Raw genomic sequence first — 23,475 nt, forward strand, 5'->3', positions numbered from 1 at the left:
TATATCTTTTTCATTGATATATAAATTGCCAACATTGAGGCTGACAGAATAGGTGATAATCACCTTTGGAGTGAAGAAAACCCACAAGGACCACTCTAAGCCGAAAATACAAAAAAAAAAAATAATCATCCATCTAATGTACAAATCGAGTGGAAATTAATACATTCCAAGTTTCTAACACTTTCTCCTTGCTTCCTCAGAAAAAGATCCTGTAACTTACTAGATGTGTTACCTTGGACAGATCATTTCAGTAGGCTGTGTTTATTTTTGAGACACTTTGATGAAAAAAAAAATGAAGACAGTTCACAGATCAACTAAATTCTATATAGATGGGGTTTATGAAAGCACAATACTGTCCTCCTTTCTTGGAGAAAAACCACGATGGACTAGTACAAGAATAATTTTTTAGGAATTAAAAAAAGGTTTTTAGAACCTACCGAATTAATTTCCAATTTATCTCCTGGTTTGAGATGTACACCAAAATAGGAATAAAGCTGTAAAGTCTTACTTTTCAAGTTTAACATCCTTTTATAAAATGATGTTGTTATGTCAATACCACTTACCTGCTTCCCATCAAGGGTACACAGCCTCTTGACAACACCCGAATCAAGTTTAATTGCTTCTGTGATGTCTGTTAAGACTTGCTCAAACGAATGGGCCGTCTTTTTATTCAGCAGGATCCTCACAGCTTTCCGGGGTTTCACTCCACTCCGAATCACAGTCACCAATTTGGGCTTGATGAAATCTTTGCTTTCCTTCACTTCACTCTTTGTAGAAGCTAACGGTGTCACTGGCCGAGCTGACCCAGCCCTGATGTTCACTGACCAGTTTGGATTAACATTCTTGGTATAATCGACTTTGCGAAATGGTTCATTAGATGCACATACATAACTTTCACCTAAGGAAAAAGCAACATAAGTCTTATTAACATCTTTCCTCACTATGGAAGCTGTTTTTTGTCCCAAGAAATAACATTTGTAACAATTTAAAATGTTCCACTATTGAAAAACAGGTTACTTCCATAGTTTTTTTTTTTTTTTTAATAAGCTCCATTCAAGGCAATATGGTAATAGGAGAATGAACCTTGGAATACAATTCAGGAAACCTGGATCCTAGCCCTGGCCTTCAAATTAACTCTGTAACCTTGTCAGGTCATTTCAGAAGGATAAAGAAAGGATACTGGAAATCCAGCTCTACTACATTCCTTGTGACTTCAGGGAAAATTTCTTTTCCTCTTAAGCCCTTAAATACCTTAAGGTACTCATCAGTAAAGCTGGTTAGCCTAAAGCAGGAGTTCTTTTTGGGGGGAAGGGAGAGAGGAAGGCAATCAGGGTTAAGTGACTTGTCCAGGGTCACACAGCTACTAAGTGTCTGAGGCTGGATTTGAACTCAGGTCCTCCTGACCCCAGGGTCAAACTGGAATTCTTAACCTAGGCTCTGTGAAAGTGTTTTTTTTTTTAAATATTTTTATTATTGTATTTCAATACAATTAATTTCCTTTGTAATCTTATCTATTGTATTTTATGGATTTAGAAGCATTATTTTGAAACAGAATCCACAGGCTTCAACAAATGTCAAGGACACACACACAAATAAAATTAAACCCCTGGACTAAATGATTAGATGACTAGATGATTCCTAAAGATCACTTTTGACTTCTAAATCTATGATTCCAATCTACAAAAGGTTTTTCTTTTTGGAAAGAAAAAATAAATTTAGTTTATCTATTTTATGCTAATTGAGGAAATAGCTCTGACACTATGCATGTTCTGCTCCCCACCACCACCACCAAAGATCCTCCGTCAATTCAAATAGAACACTGCATCTTCACAGGGTTGACCAAATAAAATTCAAAGACCACTTATACAACAAATTGATGGATTACACAAATGAAGAATTTAAAGTTTTGATAATGCAAAGAAACAAAAATCAATGAGATTTCTTTTCACTAAAGAATGAGATTTGCAGAAGAAACAACTTCCCACATGTCTACTGAAAAATGCTTAAGGTCATTAAGTAACCAATAAAATTATCCATTCAAAGTCCTTTGATATCTTCTGCCTAATTTTCCTTACAATCATCATTGAATCTATAATATTTTAAAATAGTTTTTGCTAATAAGTAACTGAACACTAAAATTTTGAAAAAAAAAAACTTTAGATTTGTACAAGCACAGTCATATATTATTTCTGTGACTGTGGGCAAATCACTGAATTTCTCTGAGGTTCAACTTACACTAAGGTCCTTTCAGTCTCTAAAATTCTATAATTCTATTATCTTTTAAATGTAGTATACTTTAAAGTAGAAAACATTAATATATCAGCATCATGTTAAACAAATACTGTATCTACTCAATATACATTGTCATACATATGCTACGATATACATTACATATAGATATAGATATAGATATTTTCCAGATCTCTGATTTATTATCAGGCATAGTCTTGATGTGGAAACTCCTTTCACCAAGGCAAATCAGCAACTCATTGTTAGATTAAAGTTTCAGTTTCTCAGGACACCAAAAAGTTAAGTGATTTATCCATGGTCACATAGACAGAACTGGAACCCAGATCTTGACTCCAAGGTGAATCCTTGGTATACTATATCATGTTGCCTCATATCTAAGTAACTGTGTGGGGGTGGGGGTAGGACATGGTGCTATCTCCATCAAGGCAGATCACAATCTATAAATAAGTTAGTAAATAATTACATAAGCCTAAGTGATTTGCCCATAGTCAGAGGTAGGACTGGAACTCAAGTCTGATTACAATTCTAGCACTCTATCCTATGCCAAGCTGCCACTATTATTTTTTTGGGTTCTAGATGGGTGAGAAAATTAGAACAGGAAACTCCTACTGAGGAAATTCCCTCTACTGATGCAACTCTACAACTTATAGACTTAAAGAGTTTCATGGGGCACCCATGAAGTTAAGTGACTAGTTCAAGGTCACACAGATAATACATGCCCACAGTAGGTGGGATTTAACACCAAATCTTCCTGACTCCAAGACCAGCTCTCTATTTACTAGGCCATTTTGATACTAATATATGCATAAGAAATTAAAACAGTAATAAAAAGGTGTTCATGTGGAAGACACAAAATATTTTTTTACTTTTGTAAGAACTAGACAATTCATCCTCACAATATCTCTGCAGTTGTTATAAAACATAATTTTCTTATTCAAAAAAGGGAAAATCAATCATGAGAAAACTTGGCTAGAGTACATAACAAGTATCCACAGAATATAAGCTTCCTGAGAGCAAGGACTGTTTTGTTTTTGCCTGTGTAGCCCTAGCTACTTTCTTTAGTAATTGGCATATAGTAGGCACTTAATCAATGCTTATTGAATAATTCATTGGCTCAGTAGCAAAACCAAAACTACAAGAATCATTGCAAAAAACTAGTTAAGCCTTCAAATTAAAAGTGTTTCTATGACTATAGTTTATAGTTAGGTCATTGTTCAAAAAACTAGAGGACAGCTGACAGCAGGATCAGAAGCCAAGTCTGAACTCTAGCCCAAATACAGATAATTTTATTCAATGTCAGTAAAGAGTTGCAATGCAGTGTGTCTGGAGCAGAAATTCCTCAGCTCTGACTTATTACTCTGGTTCATACTCTAGAAGAGATTTAATTTGATTTTAATCCAATAAAAAGGTGACCATATATTTTGAACAGGTACGCAAGAACTAAGCTAATTTATAATCTTCCTTTGATTTTTAAGCAAAAAGTAAACTGCACAATAGGAAATAGTAAAAAAAAAAAAAAAAAAAAAAGGTCTTAACTGGGGATGAATAATATTAAATATTATCTCTAAATAACATGAATACTAAATATTTAAATTTTAATATTAAATATTAAAAACATATTTTTGTCCAAAATGTCTCAAAATCAATGAAATGGTAGGGAAAGGAAGAGATACTGTGGCCAAAAGATAGCAGAGAAGAATAAGACAGCTGGGATAAGCCTCTATTGCAGCAGAAGGCAGGGGGAACTGAACAGGCGAAGATGGTAAAAGAAAGAAGACAGGAAAACAATGGATTTTCTAAATGGATTTTTGTATTCCCTGCACAGAAGATTTCCAATGACCTAAGAAATAGGCCAAACAGAAGAGCTAAGGCCTACTTTCCAAATTTTTTTGCATTCCTTTCAACACTCATTTCCCCTAATTGGCTTCCGAAAAATCAGTTTAAAAAAATTGTCTGAAATAAGAGCTTGTTTCCCATGTTTCTCTGTGTTTCTATTGCATAAGTTCTTCGGTTTTCCACTTTTCTTCAAATTCAAGTAAGAGTTTAAAATAATTCATTCAAAATGCACATACATAAGTCTTTTCCCTGTCCCTACCACTCTAGAGATTAAAAGAAAAACAGGAGACAAAGCAGGGCTTCACCAATTTTTAGCCAAAATCTTGACACAGCTTTAGTCAATAACTAAGGAATTTCTGAGCTCATTTAGGAACATCTTGGGCCTTTCCCCAAACTTTTTCAATACAGCAAAATCTTGGTGTCATCAAGTTTGTCTGTAAAAAGAGACAACTTTGCAATCAAATGGTAACACAAGTCCAAATCTCAACTTTATGCATGTAACTTCACTTTGCAGCTCTGACAGCTGGTTAACATTCTACTTTAAGAAGCTCTGAATTAAATCTAAAAACAAAATTCCTTTAAACCCACAAAGGAACTTTTCCAGTCTGAAAAACCACATTAGCTTAACCACACCCAATAACGTCTTTGCTATTCTCCATAAGCATCCCCTTGTAATAAAAATGTCCAAGAATTCCCCATAAACACAAAAAAGGAAGGAGAGCCTTTATTAAATATTTTTTTAATTGCATCACTGGCTTATTTTCTTTAAGTTAATAGCCAAAGGTGACTGGCCTGTGCTCAAATGGTACAGTTCTAATAGTACTGGAACTGGAGTCAAAGGACCTGAGTTCAAATCCCACCTCTGCTACTTACTGCTTGCATGATCTAGGACAGCTCATTAAATCTTCTGGGCCTCAGTTTCCTCATTTGTAAAATGAGGAGTTTGAACTAGACATCACAGATCTCTAAAGGATCTATATCTATGATCCTATGAATTGAACTATCTAAAAACATTATGCTCTGACTTCAAATTTAACATGTTGAGAAGATATGAAAACTCTCCAGTCTTAAAATAAATCAGCAGGGATGATTCTTTTTGCCACTAAGTACTCAGCTTGCTAGACTACCAAGTATCCTTTTCTGGGAAAATTATATAGCCCTTTTTTATTATTCTATTGTCCAAAGGTACATTTAACCCAAGACATAAAGACTGAAAAACATAATGACTGATGAGGAAGAATATCTGAGTCTTCATACACAGAGTAATATTATAAACAAGGCAGTTAGGGGGCATAATGGATAGAGCACCAGGCCTGAAATCAGAAAGACATCTTTCTGAGTTCAAATCTGACCTCAGACACTTACTAGCCATGTGACCCTGGGCAAGTCACTTAACCCTTTTGCCTCAGTTTCCTCATCCATAAAATGAGCTGGAGAAGGAAATGGCAAACCACTCCAGTATCTTTGCCAGGAAAGCCCCAAGTGGGTTGGACATGACTGAAAACAACTGAACTGAATGATCCTTATGGTCCAAAGGTCAAATTCTGGCTCTGTCATTTACTAGTTGTGTGATCTTAGGCAATTCTCTCAAACTCTCTGGGTCTAGTATCCTCAACTGTTAAACTAGGGGTTAGACTATATGACCTCACAGTGACCTAATATCACTAAATCTCTGATCTATTATTCTTGTGATGAAAAGTAAAAGTTGTTAATAAAGAACCCATTAGGGAGGGATAATATTAAATATCAAAGAATATTTTCTCCTCTTTTGGTCAACCAAATTATTCAGCCAAGAAACTCAAGACTGCAGAAGAATCTTGGCAAAGACTGTCTCACACAGGCTGTTGTTGCCCACGTCTGGAACTGCTTCCTCCAAAGTACAGCTCAAGTACCATTTCCTTGTCCCTCAGTTATTAGCACTCTCTCTCTCTAACTCTCTCTCTTAAAATTATTTTGTATTATTTTATATATTTTATTCTATTTGTATATTTTGCATTATTTTGTATATTCACTTTCCCCAGCCATAAAATAATGAGGTTGAACTACTAGCCTCTAAGGTCCATTTCGGCTCTAAATCTCTGACTGTATTGTCTTAAATACTCTGTAATCTCTTATCTGTGTACATGTTATATACCCCACAACACAGGAAAATCCTCGTCACAGACTGCTTTGTGTTTGTCCTTCTATCCTTAGATCCCCTTGTGCCAGGTGGAGGTCTTTAATGTCTGTAAGCTGACCTGAAAGACCTGCAGTTAACTCCAAATTGGGATGATGTTCCTAACACTAACCTGAACTAGAGGTTCAGGATAAAATGGCATCCTGCAGAAAAAAAGCAATACTAATTTTAAGTGAGATAATTTAGGCAGTAACCATATTCAAAGTAGGTGGTAGATGCTTGTTTACAACAAAGTCTGACATGATTCAGGAACACTCAGGGTTTCAATTGAGCATTATCTTACCAACTGTCTATGGTAACACTTTAAAAAGCAAAAGTCATATGTTTGCTGGTTGAATGAGTGAACATAGGAAAATGGGAAACTGCAGGGAACAGGGAAATGCAGGGTGATATATGGAAAAAAGAGCATTTCTTTTCCTTTTTCTACTTCTTGTTCTGAGAAGAGTAATCAAATCACAAAACTGCTGCTTCTGGAAAGGGTTATTTACTGCCTATGGCTCCACTTACCATTCCTGTAACTGCAGACAAAAACTCCCTTCCTGGTCATCACTCTCCCTAAATGTTGTCCTCTCCATTAGAATGTAAGCTCCTAACGGGCAGGGATTGTCTCTCTTTTGAAATTGCACCCGAAGGGCTAAACACAGTTCTTGGCATGGAGTAGACCTAATCATCAATGCTTTTTCATTCATTCCTTGGCAGAAGTTGCTGCTTCCCGAGCTAGGTGATATTATATTGAAATCCTGTTAGTTACTGAGAAACTTAGAATCCCTCACACTTTTCTAACATCTAAACCCAAGTTCTGCTTCTTGAATAATGTAAACCAAAGGAGATAAAGATCTCAGGTGCCTACTCTCTAAAAAGCCAGAAATCTCAGTGTGAATTCTTGGATCAAGTACACCAGAATTGTGAGAGATGTCCTGTGTGTGGATTAACAGTATACATATCTCCATCTATGGCATGTCTAAATTAGCTTTCACACCCAGCTGCTTAAGAAAAACATAGGGTGGGAAAGCAAAAGACTGATTCTGTTAGAGCAAACAACTTAATTGTGTCTTGCAACCAAACAAGTAGGGCAGCCAGAATTTAAACTCATACAAAGCAAAATGGGATAGTGGAAAGAATATTACAAGTGTGAGGCTTAAGACTGGGTTCTCAGTAGGCACCACCATTTAGTACTTGTAGGAACTTGGGAAGGTAACTAACCTTCTTTAAAGCCTCAGCTATCTCACATATAAAATGGAAAGGGTTCCTCCTCCTTGACCATAAATGACAAGACCAATGTATCCCAAATTCTCTCTCTTCCTTTAAAATAAATAATTCTACCTAGAGTCAGCATGGCATCATGGATAAAGCTCCAGATTTGGAGTCGGAAAGTTCTGAATTCAAATCCTTCTTCAGACACTCATGAGTGACTCTCAGCAAGTCACTTAACCTCTTTGGGAATCAGGGTTGTTCTGTGGATCAAATGTAAAACATTTTGTAACCCTTAAAGAACTATATAAATGTAAATGATAATAACAATGATGATATCTCACACTGCAAAAGATTATAGAAAATAATAAGGGTGGTGTAGTAGAGATTAATTTTACCACTTTGGTCAGACACCAAAAAACAGAATGTACTCGCCAAATACAATAAGTTAATGTACCCCTGAAATTCCATTTTGCTATTAAAAGTTTACCAACATAAGGTTGCTGATAAAAAAAAAATTTTTAGCCAGTATAGATTGTGTGCATGTGTATAGGTGTGTGTGTGTGTATCTGTGTGTATACACACACACCTATACACATACACCCCCACAAACATTTATTAAGGGCTTACTAGCTTATTAAACGACAGACACTATGCTAAAGGCTAAGGATGCAAAGAAAATAAAACAACAATGAACAAACAATTTTCTGATTTCAAGGAGCTTACGTTCTAATGGGGGAAATAAAATGTACATAAATAGATATATACGAGATACAGAATTTAGGGGAAGGAACTCAAAGTTGTAGGATCTAGGAACAGCCTCTTGCAGAAGGGAATGAACTGAGAGGCAGACGTGAGAAGGGAAACATTTCGGGCACAGGGGACAGAAAACGTAAAGGCAGACACACATCTTCATGTCAGGAAAAAAAAAGGAGGACAATATGGCTAGACTGTAGAGTGCATGGAGGGAATTAAGTGTGGGTAATATATAATACATATATATGAACACATACACACACACGTGCACACACACACACACACACACACACACACACACACATATATATATATATATGTATATATATATATATATAGTGACATGTGCTAAGGGAATGCCATTGGGTAGGATTAATGATAGAAAAATAGAATACTTGAGGGACCCCAAATGCCACCTAGAGTTCAATAGAAGGGCAATCAGGATGGTAAAGAACCTCCATTTTACGCAAGGATTTATTGAAGGAATTTGGGGTGCTCAGCATGGAGAGGAGAGAGTTGGAAAAGACTTAAACTTCTTGGGCTAGAGGAAAAAACTAGGAGCAACAGGCAAACTTAGATTTGACACAAGGGAAAACCTCCTAACAGTTATAGCTATCCAAAAGTGGAATAGGCTGTTTCCAGAAGTAGATCTTTAAGCAAAGGCTGAGTGACCCATTCATTAGATGTGCTATAGAGGAGATTCTTGTTCAAGATAAACCCTTGGACTAGATGACCTCTTTCTAACTCCAATATTTCATGATCTAATTGATTTCCTAGAAAGGTTATCCCCTAATATCTCTGGAGGTATATTTGTGCCCTTTGCCATTTTTACAGATCTCTAAAGAAGGGTGCTTCACCAAGTAACCCACTGAAACCTGTTATTGAGACAAATGGCTTTTATAATAACAAATGGGACAGCAAGGATATCAAATGCTGACCATGAATTTGGCTTGCTTTTCTGAGATATATCTCAGAATGGGTAGTCAGAATTCTTCCACCTTCTAGGTTAATTTCTTTGACAGTTTTCCTTCATTTTTCTTAAAGGGGAGAAAGAGGGAAATAGATGAACAGACAGGGAGAGAGAGGGAGGGAAAGGGAGAGAGAGAAAGGGGGGGAGGGGGGAGGGGAGGGAGAGAGATTGAGATAGAGAGATAAGAGCAGAATTGATGTCAATTTCCCAACAATTGTGGTAGGACCAGACAGAACCAGTGAAATGACATTTGGGTCCAGACAATATTCAATTTTACCACTGTGGTAACAACTGTGGTAACTTGTTTTAACCTCAAAACCTCTTACTTCGAAAACTTGGTGCAGAAAGAAGCTTATTTATATTTGCCTTCAGCTTTAGCGTGTTTGTGTCAGTATCCTCTTGATACAATTGAATATGTGCAAATATTCGGTAAAATTTGTTTCTCTAGTTGAATTCACCCGTAAGTCTCACCTTACATCCAAATAAACAAGATGATGCCATCATATTGAATGCAACATAATCTGCTGTATTAAAAAACACAGGATCCTTTCCCTGTCCTAGGCAGCATGCCACATGGCTAAGAGGATAAAATGCAGCAGCAATCAGAGAGACGACCATTCCTGCTTCCCGACAGAGAAGAAGGGGTGAGAATTCAATTGTGCTCTATCTTCAGAATATTTTCCTAATAATACAAACTATTTTCAAGCAGAATTATAAATAATTCTTAAATTCTCTCAGGAAAAAAAATAAAATAGAAAGTAATACCAAGGAGAGAGAAATAGCTTAGACAGCACTGACTAGACACAAAAAACAAACTCCAAGCCAATGATGTCAAGAGGGAAAGAGGAACAGGATGACAAGTTTTTAAAATGCTTAAGGAAATGAAAGAACAAAAACTTTGGCAGAATATCCACCCAATATTATAAGTAAAAGCAAGGTATCAACATCAGTGAAACTGATACAGTAAAAAGTTCCATTGGATCTGGTCTCAAAGGGGAAAAAAAAACAGATTCCCCTTCCCACACACAACGCCCCCCATCCCCCCAAAAAATATTAAGTAGAAAAGCCTGGGAAGATTTGCTTCAAAAGTAAGTTCTTGGGGCAGCTAGGTGCTGCAGTGAGTAGAGCACTGACCCTGGAATCAGGAAGACCTGAGTTCAAATCTGGCCTCAGACACTTGACACACTTACTAGCTGTGTGACCTTGGACAAGTCACTTAACCCCAATTTCCCTGCTTTCCCTCACAAAAAAAAAACCAAACAAACAGAAAGCTGAATAATGGAATTGAATTATTCCTTGGTCTCTAAAATATACTGTTTTGAGTTATCTTAAAATGTTTATAAAATTGTCTTTCTTTTATATATTTAAAAGAATTGAGTTCCATTCTATTCCATCCATTTTTGCATATATAAAACCCTGAAGTCTAGGAAAATAAAGGTGTTAGCACCAAAAAAAAAAAAAAAAGTAAGTTCTCTTTGCTTCTGTGTTTCCAGAACTCACTATACTCAATTACCAACAAAGGAGGAAAAAAAAAACATGGTGGGCATAAGAAGAATGCAACACATTATCTACAAAGAATTACGAAGAACCAAAATAAAAGATGTCATTAAAGAAACATATGAGTGAAAAAGAAGAGGCTAGTCAGGTGGCATAAGAAAGGGATAATCAGTGAACAGCCTGTGTGTTCTCCAGAATCCTCTTGATGTCAAAAAGAGAGCATCCCCAGCAAATTGGGTGGACCTCCTGGGGAAAATATATGGGAGGACCTAGACAAGAGAGTTACAGAAAGAACACACATGAATAGGTTACAAGCTGCATTTTAGGAGAGTATTCATATCACTGACATCACAGAACCATAGGGGCATTTTGAGTATGAGCTAATGAAAGTCTGAAAGAGAAGAAAGGTTGTATTTTCTGCTGAGATTAAATATCAGGGAACTCTATTTTCCTCTCTGAATGGACTGGTCCCTACTAAGATGTCTGTCAGTTTCCATGTAGTCGGAAGAAAGTCTCCTTGTCTATAACTGAATAGTTCTACTCAAGTACTATGTGGCTAAGTAATCCTGAAAACTGGCAAGCTGATCAAATGATGGGCCCAGGTAGAAGTGAATTCTTAAAAAATTATTTAAAGCGATTTAATGAAACAAGCATTTACTAAACACCCAATGATAGAATAATGAAAAACAATCCTTGACCTCAAGGAACATATTCTAATATGGAAGAAAGGAAGACATGCACACAAATAATCATGATGCAAGGATATGGACTGTTTCTATTTTGACTTTTGTAACCCTGTGCTTGGCATGATTTCTGGCACATGGTAATTGCTTAATAAATACTTGCTGAAGTGAGTGACAGGGAGGGACAAAAGAGCCAGACAAAGTGCTATGAGAAACTTGGAGATGGAGTTGAACTCTTTGCACAAAATCATCTATGTGTATAGATTATAGATGCTAATGGTGCTTTAGGAATATGAACTTATCATCACAGGAACAGCCTGTAAGGAGACAACCTCAACAAAGGCAGCACCATCCAGTAGTTATGTCCCAGGGTGTTGCCTGAGGTAGAGAGGTTAAGTGATTTACCCAGTCACACAGCTAGTAAGTGAATGAAGTAGGATTCGAACCCAAGTTTTCTCATTCCACTGTAACTGCTTTATCCACTATAGGACACTACATCTATAGTTTAGGAATACCGCCAAATATACTGATGTTGTCTTTATATCAACAGGCCCAAATGAATGGCATCCCCAATAATTTACAGACTGATCTGCAAGAATGAGGAGGTCTCTGCTCAACGAAGGCAGACAAATGATTCAACCCATACTAAGACCAAGCTGGAAGAAGTTCCCCAATACCCTAAGGCATTCAATTTGCTTTTTGACTTCACTTTTCACATTATCATAAAGACTCATCACCAGAACTAGTGGAAAGGGCTCTTGATTTGGATTCAAAGAGCCTAGGTTCAAATCCCAACTCTGCAATTTGTGCGACTTCAGCCAAGTCATTTTTTCTCTCTGGGCCTCAGTTACCTCACTGTAAAAAAAAAAAAAATTAGGAAGTGGACTCAATTACCTGAGATCTCTTTCTTTTAGCTCTAAATCTATGACCCCGTAATCCTTTCTGACAACTACCACAGCTTACATATTTATACCTTCTTATCTCTAATTGAAGGAATGCTGGACTTAAAAGTCAAATGTCTCTTATTATCTATGTGACCATGTTCAAGTCACAACCTCTGAAGAAGACCATGGAAACTCAGATCTGGAAAGGACTTCAAAGGCCATCTAGTCCAACCTGTACCCAAATAAGAATATAGTCAACAAGCTCACCCAAGCTTGCTTTGTGGACTGGACTTTGTGAAAGTGCAGAAACTCCTGATGTTGGTAGTAGCTGGGGATAATATTATGTAAAATGGGGGTAAAAACCATTTGGACTCAAGAAAAAAGCAGATATGGAAGTTATCGTCTGCCCCTCGCCTCCCCAAAGCATCTTCAGAATGGCCTACAGAGGATCATGCAACTGTTTCCTTTGCCCCTCTAAAGATCTTGAAGGCTTAGACCTTAAAGTTCTAACTTGATCTTGACACATTACTTTCTTTTCCTGTTTAATTTCTTTTAAGTGAATCCACTACCCAGTTTTTCAGTGAAAACTCCTCATCCTCCTTGATAATTAGACTGCCATGGTCTACTTTTCTGAGCCTGGCCTCTTCAGCAAGGGTCCCAAGCTAACTAAACTATTTTTTCCTGTTCTGAATCTGGCTGCTGTTGGACTTCCTACCAAACTCTTGTTTCCTGAAAGCCTGTTGTCACAGCTGGGATAGCAGACTCATTCTGAGACCAATGACCATTTCACACTTACAGCATTAATGTACAGATGACTCCCCAACCAGAAAAGGACATGGTCATGACAACTGGATTACCAGAAGATGCCTGTAAGTAGCAAACGCTTCTAATTTGTCTAAAAAGAGTATTCAACACATAAACATTCAATATATATGCAATTTGTCCAGACTCAAATATATTGCACTGAGGGGCATAACGCTGCCACTGTGGAGAGAGAAGTGAACTTGGAATCACAGGATCTGAGTTTGAAGAGGTCTAATCAAAATGATGATGGTAGGGAACCGTAGGTTTCTAGGGGTGCTCGTGACCCCAAAATACTGACATGCCGGGTCCTGCCAAAAGAATTTGACTCAAGCCTTCTCAGCCAAGGGAAAAGACAAAGTTTATTAGGGATTCACCATAATGGGTTGTCTTAAGACACCCCACTCTTCGTGATGCCTGTTTTCACAAGCGGGCCAGATTCAATCTAAGCTGAACTAGATTGAATCTGAGCACCTTCATGGAGACAAGATGGAGATTATATACACAAAGATTGTAGGAGGGATTGAGGGGTGGTCTGGGGTGACTAGAGGAGGGCTTTAGGGAGGGTCCTGAGGAGGAGTCTAAGGAGGACAGATGAGGTCAGAGTCCAGGAATCAAGAGAATGGGATTAAGGGTGGGAAGAAGCTGAAGGCATGGATATTGATAATATCAGGGTTGGGAAGTAACTGAAGGCATGCATATCGATAGTAATAATAGAGGGCAAGGCTTAGGTAGAGATTTGGGCCTAATGATAACGTAAGGCTGTAGTCTCAGGGAGAAGGCCAGATCTGGTCGGAAGATTCAAGGAGAATTCAAGGAGGCTCCCAGAGACTGTATTCCAGGTTCAAGGGGGTTCCCAGAGACTGTGCCCTGATCAGGTTCAAATGTCAACTCTGATATTTATTATCTGTCTGACTCTGAACAAGTCACTTTGGTTCTTTGGGTTCCAGTTTCCTCCTCTAAATGATATCTAAGATCCCTTCTAAAGCTAAATCTATAATTCTAAAGTCTTTTCCTGATACCTCATGGTGGCTTGGTTGATTTATTAGTGTAGAAGTAACCTTTGGTTTTCAAAGGCTGTGTAAATGAAGGTCAAACTAGCAGGAGCTATAACAGACCAGAAAGGCTTCTGGATCCAGTACTGTAGTGGCTAGATCACAGGACTTGGAATCAAGAAGACTCATCTTCATGAGTTTAAATCTGGCCTTACAGACACTTTACTGGCTGGGTGACCCTGGGCAAGTCACTTAACCATGTTTGCCTCAGTTCCTCATCTGTAAAACGGGCTGGTGAAGGAAATGGTGAACCACTCCAATATCTTTGTCAAGAAAACCCCAAATGGGATCACAAATTGCTGGACACGACTAAAACGACTCAACAGATTACATCTGTCCTCCGGAAACTAGGCTAGTTAAATTTGGAGAGATACATCACCCATTTGGCTGTAGGGCAAGAAAAGTTTGGCATAAGTGAAAGAGAAGTAGCAATCTGCATTATCAACAAATATTTATTAACAGCTTAATGGATGCCAGGCACTATGCTAAGCAAAACAGTCCCCTGTTGTCACAGAGCTTACAGTCTAATGGGGGGGGGGGGACAACAGGCAAACAAGTATGTACAAACAAGATATAGACAGGATAACTTGGATGTAATTTCAGAGGGAAAAGCATTTAGAATATCCAGGAAGTTTTCTGCAGAAGGTGAGATTTTAGCCAACACCTGAAGGAAGCCAAGGAAGACAAAAGATGCAGATGAAGAGGAAAAACATTAAGGTATGAGGAAGTGTCAGTAAAAATGCACAGAGGGGTTAGATGGAATTGTCTTGTGTGAGGAAGGCCAGTGCCATTGGATTGGAGAGTATAAAAAGTATATGGAGGGGAAGAAAGTCCAAGAAGGCTGGAGGGACTATTCACAGTAACAAATCACGGGTGGATGTTTTAAAGTGTAACCCTCACAAAACCCTTGTAAGAGTTACAATCATTCTCATCTATTTTAAGTCAGAGAAACAGAGGCACATAGATGCTAAATAAATTTCCTAAGCCTTTACAGAAAAAAAAAAAAGCCCTAAACTTCTTCACTCTTACACCAATAGGCTGCACTGTCCTAAATTTTTCTGTTGGAAATGTATATAGAGAAAAAATATATAACATGAAGAAGAGTAGGAAGAGAAACAAACATCTCATTTAATGGTGTTTTCAGAGTTTGAATTGAATATATAAATCACCATGTTTTAACTGATCAGATTTGCCCTTGACACAAGAAACTTTCCCTTGTTCTTTATGCATGGTCAGGAACACCATTATAAATCATCCAAAAATAACTAACACTTTTAAATGCATTTCTATAACCGATAGGCTTCATAGTCTCTTCTGAAAATAATAATACCTTAAAATATTGTAGCTTCGGAGAATCTCCATAATCTCAATCAGAAACATATAAAAAAATTAACATTTAGATTAGATTTGGGCATTTCAATCTACCCCAGAAACATCTTGGTTTCTTTAATACTAAATACAAAGCAATGTCATCAGAATGATTCTAACTTTATCATTACAGGGTAAAGTAATGATACTACTGGCCAATTAGGATTCTCAGGCTCAGGCTTAGAAGTGATGATCCAAGTGTCTTTATCAGACCACATCTGAAATGTCAAGTTCAGCTGGATACCACATATTATGAAGGTCACTGATTTATGGGAGTCCATCAAGGAGGGCAACCAGGATGGAAGGAAAGAGGAAGCTAGAAACATCTCACCTGAAAAAAGACTTAGGAGGGATGCAAGGGTTGACTTTGTGTATTTGGATGATTGTCATGCAGAAGAATGTTTAACTATTTCTACTTGTCTCCATAAAGTAAAATTGGGAATGATGGGGAGAAAATTCAGAGGAAAAAAAAATACTGCTAATCATTAAGAACTGTCTAGAATCAGACAACTCTTTGAATAGTACCTTGGGTGTTAGAAAACAGCCCCTGCATGGAGGTCTTCAAGCAGAGGCTGGTTGAACACTTGTCAGGTTTTCATAAATTATTGTTCAACTAAAATATAAACTACAGAATATGATACATAAAGCCTTTCAGAATAATTAGAACTTGCCTTTTCAGACTTAATTCACGTTATTGCTCTTGGCATACCTATGCAAATTGGCTTGTTTCCTGTTTCCTGAACTCAGACTCCCATATCCTTTGAATGTTCCCCATGCTTGGCACTTCCACCTCGCCACCTAGTCTTAGAAATCCTCAACTTCCTTCCAGGCTCAACTAAAGTGGTCCCCTCCCCTACAGGAAACCTTTCATTTGTCTTTGTATTCCCCATGCCTAACATATATACAAATGCTTTTTTGAATTGATTTGAATTCTGGGACATGTTAGACTAGGTAACCTCTGAGATCTCTTCCAGCTCTGAGAACCTGTAGCTATGATTGTATCCACTTGACTTCCAAATCAAGTAACAAACATCACAACCCATTAATGTGAATTCTTGGTATTAAGGCTCCTACACACACACACACACACACACACACACACTGTGTCTGTCTCTGTCTGTCTCTCTCTCTCTCTCTCTCCCCTCTATGGATTGAAAGTCCTTTTGTATCTTACAATCTTAGAGAGTTGCCTGGAGACTGAAGGGTTAAGTAATTTAACCCATAGTCAGACAGATAGTATGTGTCAGAGGTAGGTATTCCTGATTCCAAAGCTGACCCTTTATCCATGATGCTATGCTGCCTCTCTTGCCCAGCACTTACAAAGGACCCATTTCAGGGATCTCTGGCCTCAAACAGGGTAGAAACTATTGCCACGAGATGGATAATTGAGCCAAACAATGAGTAAAAGCTTGGCTCACTGGCACCCATTTACCAAATGAAGTAAACCTCAAAAACTTCAAGAATTTAATTTTTACAGAATTTTATTTCTCACTTTGAAATTGTGTAGGGTAAGCTTAATTCTTTCTGAGCTTAGAGAGATAACTTCGCTGAACTGTACTTTGCTGTCTCGCTGTAGTATGTAGTATGTAGTGGCCTCTTATTTCCTTTTGCTGGTGGAGTAAAAGCTCTGACAGGTTCTTTCAAGCTCAGAAGGCTTCAAGTACAGGTCCAGAGGTGGACTCTATAATCTCCATGTTTGGAATAGGGATAGAGATTAGACCTGTGATTTCAGTGGCATTAGACTATCACTGGATTGGGAAACTCCCTGTGCGAATAAGGCAATGTACAGCCTTAGAGAGTTGCCTTGAACACTGGGAGGTTAAATGATTTGACCCAGGACCACACAGCTAGCATGTTGCAGGAGGACTTGAACTCAGACATTCCCAATTCCAAGGCCAATTCTCTATCTATTTCACTATTATGCCTCTTGACCTCTAGGATAAAATACAAACTTCTCAGCCTGGCATTGACCACCCTCCACAATCTGATTCCAAGCTGCCTTTCCAGACTGACTTCATATTACTTACCTTCATGCACATTCCATTCCATACAAATTGGACTCCTTGACTCATCTCAGACTTGACTTTCCATCTCCTATCTCACCTCCACTTTGTAGGATCCTTAGCTTCAATGAAGACTCAGTACAGACGCCACATCCACAGACAAAGACTCAATCTCAATTGCTAGTGTTCTCTCCCACTTCAAATCTTCTGTTTTTTTTTTCTTTTTAATCTGTGTCACATAGCCCAGGGCTTCTTAAACTTTTTCCACTCATGACCCCTTTAGCGCTTCTTGAACTGTGGATCTCAACTGGGTCATGACCCACAGTTTAAGAAGTGCTGATTGCAGCCCACTCCCAGACTATAAGGTCATAGGGAAGAGACCAGTTCATTTCTTGGAAATAAAAATCATATTCCCAGCATCCAGCAGAGTGACTCAGCACATAACAAGTACTTTGAAAATATTTGTTGAATTGAACTTGTGTTATCTGAGAATCAGTGTAGAATGGCTCATCTACCAGGTCTGGCCACTGCGTGATGAAGTCTTGACCATAGCACCCATAGTAGAGGGGTTATGATTTGTTTCACTGATGGGAGTATACTCACTCTAGAAATCATTAATCCTCGAAGTATTTAAGCATTTAGGAGATAACCAGGCACAAGGACCAACTGTTAAGCATTCATATTCAGAAAAACCTGGCAAGACTTGCATGAACTGATATAGAAGTAAACAGAATGAGGACAATTTATATGATTATTTACAATAATGGCAAGGAAAATAACTTAGAAAGACTTAAGAACTCTGATTATTGCAGTGACCGATCACAACTTCTGAAGACCGATGACAAGGCTTTTTTCAGAGAGGTGATATACTAGAGACAGGATAAGACATACATTTGTAGGAACCACCAACATGTACATATGTTGTGCTTCAGTCTACTTATTTCTTCCAAGGAAAGGATCTTATCTGGGGGAGGAAGGGTCCTACATGAGGAAGTTGGTGGGTAGCAACAATGATGCAAATAAAGGGAAGAAAAGAGAATCACTGAGACATCTAAAAATGAAGAGGGCAGAGGGAAATTCAGAAGGGGACACAGACAAGCAGGGAAGTTTTGTTATGATCGTGGTACATTTAATATATTCTTTAAAACACAACAAATTACAAAATTAGAAGTTCATGGCTTAATATAAAAATCAAACATAGCCAAGATTTTACATTTCATAAAATTCAGTCAATTCTTAATTTACTATGCTACCTACACTAATGGGGAGGGGGAATGACAAAAGGTACAGATAACATCAAATATAATATTTATGCTTCATGACTTTTTAGAATGGAGAAGATAATTATTAACTAATAAGTTAGTGTTATCGAAGGGCAGGGTTGGAACCTGTGATTTCATCTGTATACAGAGTAACAGAGGAAGGGATTAAATCTAAGTCTACCTGATCCTCTACTACACCTTGCTGCCTTAAGACGGTGGTAGAAAGAACACTAGACTGGGACAAGATACTTGAATTCAAGTTTTGGTTCTGCTATTTAATCTGTCACAAATTAACAAGTCACTTCACCTTTTCTCAACTTTTACATGAAGGAATTAGCAGAGAAGAAAAGTTGAGAAAGTATACTTTCCTTCCTCCATTGCAGAGATGAGAGACCAGACCTTAAATGTGAAATACTGCAAATACTACTGGATATAGTCAATGTATTCGTTTTGTTAAACCACTTTCCCCTCCTCTCTTCCTTTATTATAAGGAACGCCTCATTGAGTAGTGTGAAGAGGAGGCATATATTCAGAAATAAATGTGACATAAAAACAAAAGGTATAAAGTAAAACAAAATAAAATGAAGGTACCTACTCATACCTGCAAATAATTGACATTTGACCCTATTTTTTTTTAAAGCCAGGATCTGGTTGGTCCTTGATTTGCCATAATCATTCAATTAAGTATTTAACAAATGCCTACTATGTATCAGCCATGTAGTTGTAGGGCATCCTAGAGAACTTCTATATTGGTCTGATGGATAAGAGGCTGGGCCAGGATTCCAATTTCACCTCTAAGACTAGCTAAAAGATTTGGACAAGCTATGTAATGTCTGTGAGCCTCAGGCATCTCTCTAGGAGTCTTATCTATTAAATTTGAAAGGCGCTCCAATTTGTGAAATCACAGCTCTTTAATAGCATTACTGAAATATATGGTAAGGCTCTCTCAGATAATAGAGATTTGTCCTATAAACCCAGCTTAAAGAACAAATACCCCAAGAGTTCAACCTTAATAGAATCACAGCACTTGAAAGAAGAAAGGAAGCTTGAGAAATTATCTAATCCAACTCTCTTCCCTTCTGTTTCACAGATAAGGAGACTGAGGCAAGAGGAATGACTTATTCCTCTTGACAGATAGCTGCAACAGATTGATTTTGGTAATTAAATCTCAGGGACAATGATTATTCTGCATCTGACCCCTTTTCTCAGGGAAAACAATATTTGGAAAATGAAAACACCATTAAAGATCACTGAGCAGACCCAAATAGCAGAACAATGGCAGAAAATGAGTCTTACAGAGAATATAGGGCTCACAGATTCAGAGCTAGAAGAGGTCCTGGACCAACTTGCTTATTTTACAAATGAGGAATCTGAAGTTAGAAGTTAAGTAGTTTTCCAAAAGTCACACAGGTACTGTCAGAATTGAGATTTGAGTACAGGCCTCATGACCCCAGAAACAATGCTTTTGCATTGGATAGTAGTTAATAATACCAAATCTCATATTAATATGAAGCTAAAGTTACAAACTTTAAACCAGCATAAGTGAATTACATTTTTGTTACACATTCTATCATAACTCTCTTTGTAATTGGCCTGTGGCAGGTCTACTGAGCAATATAGGCTGTTTATTGACTGATTGGCAGAGACAAGACTTAGAGAGGGATAAGCAGGCCCATACAGATAGGTGGTGACCGACAAGGCTAGGAGTCATCACATCAATGAGATGAGATGCACTGAAGAATTAAAACTTACAGAATAACTGAGCACATTATACGCCCTTAGTTACAGTAGCCAAAAGCAACGACATTTCCAAACAGCAATATGGGACAGCGTGACTCTCAGAAGGCCAAATTCAGTATTAGTCACCTATTGTGATGGTTCACCCTCTCCCTTACTGTGAGGCACGGTTTACACAACACGAAAGTTTTCATCTAATTTTAGTGGCTAGAACAGGCTTAACTGAAACACACATATGAAGTCACTTAACTTCTCTAGGCCTCAGTTTCCATATCTATAAAATGGGAAGAATGGGCCTTCATGGTCTCTTCTGGCTCTAGATCTACAATGATCCAATCCTATGATACTCAGTCAATTCAAGAGGTATATATTCCAGATAAGGGGTAGTAAATGGAGAGACTGAAGAGTCATGGTGGTTTACGATATAATGTGTAAATAAGGACTAACACTAGACTTCTGATTTCCATTTCTAAAGATTCTCCTAGTTACCTGAGAGGTCAAGAACAGAAGAGAAAAAAAGAAAACTAGGGCACACACATTGCCTTTGTTATTCAAGTACAGCGGAATTGGTGATTGAGTGTTCCAGGCCATGCCACTGTCTCCGGGGTTGTTACTTTCTATTCCATCGCAGACATTTAAGAAAGACAATATCCACCAAACTGAACATCTCCTGGGACAGATGAAACAGAGTAGAGGACAAATCAAAACTGAATGAGGGAGATAAACAAAACTTCTGTCTTGCTTAAAAAAGAATTGAATCAGGTCAAATGAAGACTCCATTTAGGCAACATTGTAGAGTGACTTTTAGCATTACTGTATCAAACCCAAATACTTAATAAATAACTGGTTAAAGTGTAGATGTTAAATGACCTTCCCAGGGTGTCACTGCAGAAAAATAATAGACCTAAGTTTGTTATACTGGCTATGAAAGTCAAATACTGAAAAGCCAGTTTTTTTTCTTTGATTCCTTCAAAAGTTTCCATTTTCAGATAAAACTTAGACAATTTTCTTTAAAAATTATTCTTTCAACAGATTCCTACACAGTACTTGGTGATGGTGAATTTATCTTTTCTTTTCATTTAAAAATTAAGTTATGTAAATAATCTCTCCCCCATCCTATTTAACTAACCTGGTGACAAACAAAAACATTAAGTTACCACATTTGACACTCTTTCTGAATAGTCCCCTACCCCTGTCATGAGAAGGGAAATATGTTTCATCACTGACAGTAAATTCTACAGTTAACACAAAGTCTACGATACAAATAAGCCTCAAAAAAATGCCATTAGATTGTCCTAATTCTTCGGTGTGCCTGAATTAGTTTACATTGAGTACTGCTGAAAACTAGATTTGGATAAGTCTAATCTGTGTGTATATATATAGAGTTATGTGTACGTGTAGATATATACACGTGTATATATATGGTCGTGGTATTTACTGTATTTTAGTGGGATTTAACTTATACATGTACACGCACACACGCACGCACTGTGTATGTAAATCCAATTGAACTTTGAAGCCATGTATAGAGTGCTGGATCTGGAGTTAGGAAGACCTGTGTTCACCTCTTTCCTTAGACATTTAGTGGTTATGCGACCATAGGCAAGTTACTTCACATTTCAGTTTCCTTCTCTGTAAAATGAGTCTATTACCTAGCTGGGTGATGCAGTGAATAGGCTCCTAGCCATAGGGGTTAGAAGGACCTGAGTTCAAATTTGACCTCAGACTAGCTGTATGACCCTGGGCAAATCCCTTAACCCTGTTTACCTTAGTTCCTCATCTGTAAGATGAGCTGGAAAAGGAGATGACAAACCACTTCAGTACGTTTGCCAGGAAAACCCCAAATGGGGTCAGGGAGAATCAAACACAACTGAAATGACTCAACAACAACCCCCTACTTCACTGAGTTGTTATAAAGCACAAATAATATAAGCAAAATAGTTCACAAACTTTAAAACACTATACAAATAAGAGTTATTATTAAAACTACCAATAGTACACTTAATAGAAGTTTAATTTGAAAATCTCACCTTAATTTGAAAATTCCCCCAACACACAAACCCTCTCCAAATAAATTAATTTATACCATTAATCTTAATTCAAGAACAAATCAACAAAATAGTACCATCTTCACTTTAGAATTTACAAAACATTTTTCCACACTATTATCTCCTCTGACTCTCAGGAGTGCCCTGTTTTACAAGGCTCTTTACAAAGGAGAAAACCAAAGCCCTGAGAGGAAGAAGTAACTTGCTGAAGGTCCAGGTAGTAAGTAATTGGCAGAGCTGGGATTCAAAAACAGGTCTTCTGACTCCCCAAGTTCAGTTCTTCTTAACTACATCCCACTGTTTGATGATGCAACTTTAATGAAAACTGAAGATGCTGACAGTTCAGAGACATATCCTTTCAATCTCCAGGGAGAAAAACCAGGGGTTGGCTTTCCTAGAGTGTGTCTAGTTTAATCTAAAATGCCAAACTCTTTTATCAGCAAGCTTGAGACAGCGGATTTTCAAATGAATTAACTCAACTTTCCCTCCTCAAAACTTCAATTCTCAGTGGAACCAAGAATTCCTTCTGATTACAGAATTGTTCCCTTTGCACCACTCTAGGGTCTTGCTACTACTTGATATAGATACTACTACAGATAGCACTACTTGCTATCTGATCTGAGAGCCTAGAACACATAACATTAAAGTTAGAAGGGATATTAGATGCCATGTTATCTGGTAAGTCTCACCTTACAGATGAAGAAACTGAGGCCCACGGTGGGGTTTTGCTGACTTTCCCAAAGCCAGACAGTAGCAGAGTACAGAATAGAACCCAGGCCTCCTGTTTCCTAATTCAGATCCCTTTCTTCTACAACAAACCAGTTTGGTATCTCTATCAGTGAACCAGGCAGCTATTGGATGCTTTAAATATGAATAGACAAGAAAGTTAGCCATCATGGGATAGCAGATACCATGCAGGGTTTGAACTTAAGAAAGATGTGCAAATCCCACTTCTGAA

At 37.7% G+C, this 23,475-nt stretch overlaps 1 protein-coding gene across 2 annotated transcripts in view; it reads right to left on the reverse strand.

Annotated features, from left to right (window-relative positions):
• Positions 1-23,475, reverse strand: part of DCLK2 (doublecortin like kinase 2) — a 208,358-nt gene that overhangs the window by 179,518 nt on the left and 5,365 nt on the right. For both annotated transcript variants that reach the window (XM_036763855.1, XM_036763854.1), the window contains exon 2: positions 564-898. In XM_036763855.1, the coding sequence (XP_036619750.1) occupies positions 564-898 (335 nt within the window). The remainder of the gene's footprint in view (positions 1-563; positions 899-23,475) is intronic.

The sequence above is a fragment of the Trichosurus vulpecula genome, chromosome 6 (genome assembly GCF_011100635.1).
Source record: "Trichosurus vulpecula isolate mTriVul1 chromosome 6, mTriVul1.pri, whole genome shotgun sequence".
Classification (NCBI taxonomy): Eukaryota; Metazoa; Chordata; class Mammalia; order Diprotodontia; family Phalangeridae; genus Trichosurus; species Trichosurus vulpecula.